This window comes from Pezoporus flaviventris, unplaced genomic scaffold (assembly GCF_033815535.1).
Source record: "Pezoporus flaviventris isolate CSIRO_AGI_PZ_B2104156 unplaced genomic scaffold, CSIRO_AGI_Pfla_v1 ptg000030l, whole genome shotgun sequence".
Lineage (NCBI taxonomy): Eukaryota > Metazoa > Chordata > Aves > Psittaciformes > Psittacidae > Pezoporus > Pezoporus flaviventris.
Window position 1 is genome coordinate 12,123,260 of NW_026892578.1, and position 7,723 is coordinate 12,130,982.

Sequence of the window (7,723 nt, forward strand, 5' to 3'; positions counted from 1 at the left end):
TCTGCTGCCAAAGGAATGGAGAAAAATGCATTGGCAATATCAATCGTGGCATACCACTTGGCTGCCTTTGACTCTAGTTCATACTGAAGTTCTAGCATGTCCGGTACGGCAGCACTCAATGGTGGTGTGACTTCATTCAGGCCACGATAGTCTACTGTTAGTCTCCATTCTCCATTAGACTTTCGCACTGGCCATATGGGGCTATTGAAGGGTGAGCGGGTCCTGCTGATCACCCCCTGACTCTCCAGTCTACGGATCAGCTGATGGATGGGAATCAGGGAGTCTCGGTTGGTGCGATATTGCCGCCGGTGCACTGTTGTGGTCGCAATTGGCACTTGTTGTTCTTCAACTTTCAGCAACCCCACAGCAGAGGGATCTTCTGAGAGACCAGGCAAGGTGGACAGCTGCTCAATTTCCTCAGTCTCCAAAGCAGCAATACCAAAAGCCCACCGGTACCCTTTTGGGTCTTTGAAGTACCCTCTCTTGAGGTAGTCTATGCCGAGGATGCATGGAGCCTCTGGACCAGTCACAATAGGGTGCTTTTGCCACTCCCTCCCAGTCAGGCTGATTTCAGCCTCCAGCACAGTCAACTCTTGGGATCCTCCTGTTACTCCAGAAATATAGATGGGTTCCACCCCTTGACAGCTTGATGGCATCAGGGTGCACTGTGCACCGGTATCTACTAGAGCCTTATACTTCTGTGGGACTGATGTGCCAGGCCATCTGATCCACACAGTCCAGTAAATCCGATTGTCCCCTACCTCCACCTGGCTGGAGGCAGGGCCCCTCTAATGGTCGTCACAGCATTGGACACTTAAGTCGTGTTGAAAGGGATTATTCTTCGTTATCACAGGAGCTGGAGTAAAATCAGCTCTTCCACTCCATCTGGGAAACTGCTCACCAGAGACTGAAGCCGTAGCTCTCATGGGATGATCAGTCTTGGCCCTTGCTCCCCTCTTCAGTTCACTCACCCGTTCCTCCAAAGCTGAAGTAGGTTTTCCATCCCACTTTGTCATGTCTTCTCCGTGATCCAGCAGGTAAAACCATAGGGTAGCCCGTGGCGTATACCTTCTGTATCTCCTCTCTTGAACAATAGGACGTCTTTTGTTAATAGCTGAGACGCGTGTTGGTACACGTGAGGAGCTGGATAAATCAGATACATCGTCCCTCAATTTGTCGAGGTCCTGGGACAGTTTTTTCACAGCTGAGATGATGGAAGGAGTGAGATTGTCTTCGAACTCTCGGAGTTTATGAACCATTTCATCCACTGTTAGTGGTACTATGTCATTCCAGGTCACTGTTGCCAATGAATGGGCATATGATGACGGTGCATTCCGTGTAAGTTTTCGCCACATGGGTCGTGTACATTCAACTTCATCTGGATCTATAGGTGTATCCCCGTTATTCGGCTTGATGTGATAGATCATCTCTACGATGGCCGATTCCCTCAGAGACTGGATGCCTTTGTCTATAGTAGTCCACTTGGCCGAACGACTCGTAACATCGTCCTTGTACGGAAACCTTTCTTTCACAGCTGCCAAGAGCCTCCTCCAAAGGCTGAGGGACTTTTTCTCTCTTGCAATTGCTTTGTCAATTCCCCCTTCTCTAGCAAGTGATCCCAGCTGCTTGGCTTCTGTACCTTCTAGTTCGTGACCATTGGCCCCATTGTCCCAGCATCGGAGTAACCAGGTGATGATGTGCTCCCCTGGTTGACGGGTAAAATCTTTTCGCATATTCCGCAGCTCGGTTGAGGTCCGAGGTCGAGAAGTTACCTCTTCTTCTTCTTCTTCGTCATGTGAGGATGACTCCTGATCAGATTCTGGACCGGGTGGTGAATTCATTGGTTCTTCATCTCGCTTCACCCTTTTTGCCTCCTTTTTGCTTGTTCTCTTGCGTACAGGGGCAACTGATATTGGTACGAATTGGTCCTCTGGTTTGGCTGCAGTGATTATCACTGTGGTTTGAGTGGCGACTGTACTTGTTGCTGGGGGTGGTGTAGCTACCGTGCTTGGAGCTGGGGTAACCGCGCTGTCTGTTGCAGTTGAAGTTTGAGCAGCTGCTGTACTTGCCACTGGGGTAGCTGCGCAGTTCATTGCAGCCAAAGTTTGAGTAGCGACTGTCACTTTGCCCTCAAATCCGCCGACATTCTTTTCCTTTTGAAGGTGCTGGATAGTGTTGAACAAGGCCCTGTAAGCATAGGCCAAGCCCCAGCACGTTGCCGTGATTTGTCCATCTCTGGTATGGCCAGAATGACCACACACCTCATTTAAGTGTTTTACTAATTCTTCTGGATTTTGCAGTTGTTCGGTAGTGAAATTCCAAAATACTGGAGGGGCCCACTGACCTAGATACTTGCCCATACTATCCCACACACCCTGCCACTCATGGCTGTCCAGCCTCTGGGAAAATCTCTCGGTCCTCCTACATCGTCGTTTGACCCCAGACAAGACCCAAACCTGAATCTGCTTAACTCTTGAAATCAGTAGTGGGCAAAACACACTCTGTATGCGTGTTAGCATGGTGATTCCCATCACCATCAGCAAACAAGTCTCAAGAGCATTAAAAGGCCATTTAAAAAATTCAAAACTCTCAAATGTAAATGGTCTGGGGGGACGACTAGGAGGGTAAAAGGATGTCTCCTTCACAGGTTGAGCACCTGAGAAGGAGAAAAAAGATGTGTAATTGCTAAGCACCTCCATCATATACCTCCCAAAGTATAAAGGTGGTGACCACACTGGGAACATAAACCAGATCAGTTTCATGATCAATGATTCTATTGTATTACAAGTCATTACCATAAAGTACAATGGGATAAAACTCTTAGCCCAAGCCCCACACTTGAAAAACACTAATACAGCCAATACCGGATGGACGTAAGATATGGTATACTGAAACTGTGAGATCAAGAGGAAAAACCTTGAGAGCCAATAAATCAGCATTGTGACGAGTGACTATCAATCCAGTCAGATCTGTTCTTATCTCAACCCCTCGATGCCCCACGTTGGGCGCCAAAAAGAACTGTCGTGGTTTAAACCCAGTCAGGTAACTTGTTCACTCACTCCCAGTGAGTGGTGCCGAGCTGACAACAATCAAGGTCCGTGTTCGTCTCCCCCCCCCTCCCTGCACCGGGGCTCTCCCCTTCCCCGCTCCCAGAGGAACGGGGAGGAGGATCGAGAGAGTGCAACTCCTACGGGTTGAGACAAGAACAGTCCAGCAACAAATCACCACCGCTACTATCAGCTAAAACAATGATAAGGGAAAATAACAAGGGAAGAGAATACGATACCACCGGCCAAGAAAAAGAGTTCCACCCGGAAGCCCCTGTCCTTCCGGGTAACTCCCAGTTACCCCCCACCCCGGGCATGACGTGCTGTGGTATGGAATACCTCCCCGGCTAGCCCGGGTCAGGCGCCCCGCCTCTGCTTCCTCACAGCCTCCCCTCTTCCCTGGCAGAGCATGAGCCTCACAGAGTCCTTGGTCAGGGTAAACATCACTTAGCAACAACCGACAACATCGGCTTCACCAACGCTGTTCTCAAAACTAGAAGTCAAAACACAGCACTGCACCAGTTAACACAAAGGAAAAAACATGATTGCTACTGCTGAACCCAGGACACTGGGTGATAATACTTCTGTGTATCAGGGATGTATCTTGATGTGTATCAGGGTGTAATACTCCTGATTAAGCCAAGTTTGGCTTGTTTATACAGTGATACAATATGTCACTTCAGTGATGATGAATTTTGACCCACAAAATGCTGGTGTGACTTTCTTTCCTCTTCCTTAGATCAGGGAGGGTGACTAGAGGTAAAGTTGCTTCAAGGTTCCCAGCAGAGGACCCTGATTTTAGCTGCATTGCGTTTTGCCAAACTGTTTAGCCTAATTTTTTCCATGATATTTCTATGTTTCAGTAGAACATTAGTATTTTTAAAATTTCACCTAAATTTGGAAAAAAAAAAAAAGAGAGAAATGGATTCTTAGATGGGGAAAAAAAATTTAGTATAAACAACAGGATTCCCTTGATCATATAATAAGTCTGTGTAGTAGTATGAAGGAGCTTAGTTTACCAGCTGTCAGTCTTTCTAGCATTTTCTAACTTTTAAGCACTTGACTTTGCCATATTAACAAACATTCTTTTCTTGTGGATATACCTAGTGATAATATCCAGAGTACTCAGTACTAGCTCCCCTGGCCCAGCTGTCTCTCTTTGAAGTAATTGGTAAAATTCTCATTGAAATCAGAAGGATCAGAATAAACCAACACAGTGAGCTTTTGGAAATCCCATCTGGAGCTTTTATTTATACATACAGAGTATGCCTAGATACTTAGAAATAAGGTCAGAGACAATGTGAGATAAATGTACTTTTAAAAATTGTTAAGGTAAGACAGAGACTTCATTGGAGATTTTTAAAAGTAAAATTCTATCAATTAAATATGTTGATTATAAAGTACGCTAACTCTTGAATGGCATTAGCCTAATTAAATAAACTACATTAATTCTGAGGGTGTCTTCTTCAAAGTTCCTCTAAAATCATCGGTACTTTCATTTTCCATTATAATATTGCTGCTGACCATGACTTACAATGGTGCTACTGGATTGTTACCCTTTCATCTGACTATTCATTAGCTGTGTAGCGATCCCCTGTTAACATACCCAGATTACCGTTTTAAATACTTGACAAAGTTTTGCTGACCATCAGGCAAAGCAGTCTTTTTAAACTTTTAATGTATTGGGAGAGATTTGTCTTGGTCAGAAGTCATGGGGAGGATCTCTTAATCCAGAACAACCCAGAAAAAAGACCTGAAGACCTGATTTCTCTCAAATTCCCTGGTGGATTAAAACAAGAGAGAGAAAGTGAGAATAATAACTGCCAAGCTGTGCTTCACCTGTATTATCAGTCAGTCTGAGAAGTAAAATGTGACCTCTCCCTAGAAATTTTCTAGCCCTTCTTATTTATGGGTATTTTGGTCCTGCTGAAGCACAGCTCAGTTTGTGTTTCACTTGGTTGATTTTCATTAAGGTCTGTTTTCTCTGGCCTTTCACTCTGGTTTTGAATGAGTGAATTGTGTTGCTTTGAGGATGAGTTGTATTGGGCAGTCATGCCTATGTGACTCTAAAAGTTTTTCTGTAAGATTACATATATGATGTCCTTATGTAAAGAAGTTAATAAGGAGCCTGTGGCAAAGCTCTTTGTTGGGTAGAATTATTTTTCTTGCTACCTCATAGCTCTGGAGCAGGGTCACATTACCTGAGACTACTGACTGTGTTGCTCAGTCAGGGTTGCCAAGCTCTAATGATTATTGCACTGTCCTAGGTGACCCAGAGGCCAAGCTCACATAAGATGAGATGTCTTTTCAGGATTAGTTTTGTCCCAAAGGACCCCATTGATCTTTTAAGAAGAGATCCAGTTGCTTTTGAATATCTCTATGTACAGGTAAGTGAAAGCATGGCCATTGTTAGTCTAAAGGTGAATAAAAAGATAGTTACAATCAGTGTATATATAGATTTATATCTTCACATAGAAAAGTGTGGCTGGAGTAAATCCTGGGTTTTATTTCCACTGCATAAAGCCAGTGAATGCAGTTGGGGAATGTGCAAACCTTTATCATCTGCAAAGTCCTTTTTCTTCATAAGTCCTTCCAAATAGTAATGCTTTGATACCTTTCCAAAATATATTTGGCTTAGAAAAGAGTGAGGCTGAACTAATTGCTAATACTTATTTCTGGTACTGTAATATCAGACAGAAATGATGTCTGAAAAGGAACTTCCAGTAAAATGGATGAGAAAACTGATGAACAAGCAATGTGGTTCTCCTGGGTATCTCACCAGGTAGAATCCTGAACTCAGATACACTGATACCCTCCCAGCCCTCTTTCTGAAAGAGGATTACTGTTCTCCCCAGGAAGGATGAAGAGAGCTTAAACCAAAATGCTCATGCCTTCTGCTCCTTGGCAGGAGTATCTGTTCTTCAGAAGTGCCCATATCCTGAGAGCAACAGTTACCTTCAGGATGGTCCTGCTTCTGAGTTTGGGGCTACTCTCCATGCAATGTTAAAGATTTTTTAAGTTGATGCTCCCTCTACTGGTTCTTTGGCAGAGCTGTAACGACGTGGTTCAGGAAAGATTTGGACCAGAACTGAAATACGACATTGCCCTGAGGCTGGCTGCATTACAAATGTATATTGCAACTGTGACCACCAAGCAAACTCAGAAAATCTCTCTCAAATATATAGAGTAAGTTGAGAATGCAGTGTGTTCTTTGACAGTGAAATATTAGGAGTAGCTCGTATCCTTTAAGGTTGTTTCTTTAATAAGTCTATATGCATTCACCAATTTTAGGTTCAATCTTAATTGCTGGAATTGATTCAGGTGTGTTAAGAGATGTGTGGATCTTTTGGTCCATTTATCTTTTGGTCACCTGTTTATAGCCTGTAAATGTAAATAAGATTAGCTCATTTGCTTTCAATGATTTAATGATCAAATCTAAGTTTATGTGGTCTGAATCCATTTTATAGTAAGATTTGTATGATTTCTTGGTTCAGGTGACTGTAGGGTCTTAGATTCCATTTATAAGATTTCTTAAATATGGAAGTATATGGAAGGTAGGCACCTGTTTCATGTTAGACAAAATGTATATGTCATTACAAAGTAAAGCAAATTTCCAAAAAACAACTGTGTGCACATCTGCTTGGATTAAAAATTAAAAAAAAAACCCACAAATCAAAAAACAACGAAAGAAACAAACTCCAACCCCCTAAACTTTTATTTTTGTTACTTGGTTTGCTTGCATAATCGGAGCAAATGTTGCACACTCAATCTTGTAAAGTTTATCCACCTTACTGAAAAGCATGGTATATTGTACACTATGAATGAATCAGCAGAAATAATTACTTACAGGTAAAGAGTCTTCTATCGCAAGGGTGCCTCAAGCAGAAAAGAAAATTTGGTAAAATGGGAGGGACTGGTTGTTTTTGAGGAGAAAAATCTTCACAAACTAAGTGACAAAGACAATGTTTGGCTTATTTGCATGTTTAAAAAAAAGCCTAGAAAATAAAATTAAAACTGACATTATGTTGTTGAAACTTCTGTGATTCTAATTCAGTGATGGTACTTACTTGAGTAATTAAGTGGTGTTTAAAACAGCATAGAATTTAAACATAAAAACTTAAAAGCTTCTTCTCTGAATGGCACAAGGGAAGAAATGGAATGGACAGAAGAGTTTATACATAATTTTTAAATATTTTTCATATGTAATACATAGTTTGAATATAGAAAATAATGTGTTCTTACTAAACTGGACTTGATTAACTCTACTTCTGTTTTCAGGTGTGTTCATTCACTTGGCATCATAGTCACCAGTCTTTAGACAAATAATCATCACAGGAATGTGAAATTAAATATATGCCTTTTATTGCAGAAAAGAATGGGGATTAGAGACTTTTCTTCCATCTGCTGTGCTGCAAAGCATGAAAGAAAAGAACATAAAGAAAGCACTTTCACACCTTGTCAAAGCAAATCAAAACCTAGTTCCTCCGGGTAAAAAGGTATTAAATTTGCATCTTAATGGAGAATATGTTTTAAAGAACAGAAAGGGTGGCGTGTATGGGAAACATTTAAAATGAATCCTTCGAAGAAACACCTAGCCATTATATTTTCAGAGGTTTAACTTTTTGTTCTCAGTACAACATGTCCAAGAACAATTAAAAATAATTAATTATACCCTA

At 42.1% G+C, this 7,723-nt stretch overlaps 1 protein-coding gene across 7 annotated transcripts in view; it reads left to right on the plus strand.

Moving 5' to 3' along the window:
- Positions 1-7,723, plus strand: part of FRMPD4 (FERM and PDZ domain containing 4) — a 310,340-nt gene that overhangs the window by 289,823 nt on the left and 12,794 nt on the right. For all 7 annotated transcript variants that reach the window (XM_061459914.1, XM_061459908.1, XM_061459909.1 and 4 more), the window contains 3 exons: positions 5,315-5,434; positions 6,097-6,233; positions 7,417-7,543. In XM_061459914.1, coding sequence (XP_061315898.1) covers positions 5,315-5,434; positions 6,097-6,233; positions 7,417-7,543 — 384 coding nt within the window. The remainder of the gene's footprint in view (positions 1-5,314; positions 5,435-6,096; positions 6,234-7,416; positions 7,544-7,723) is intronic.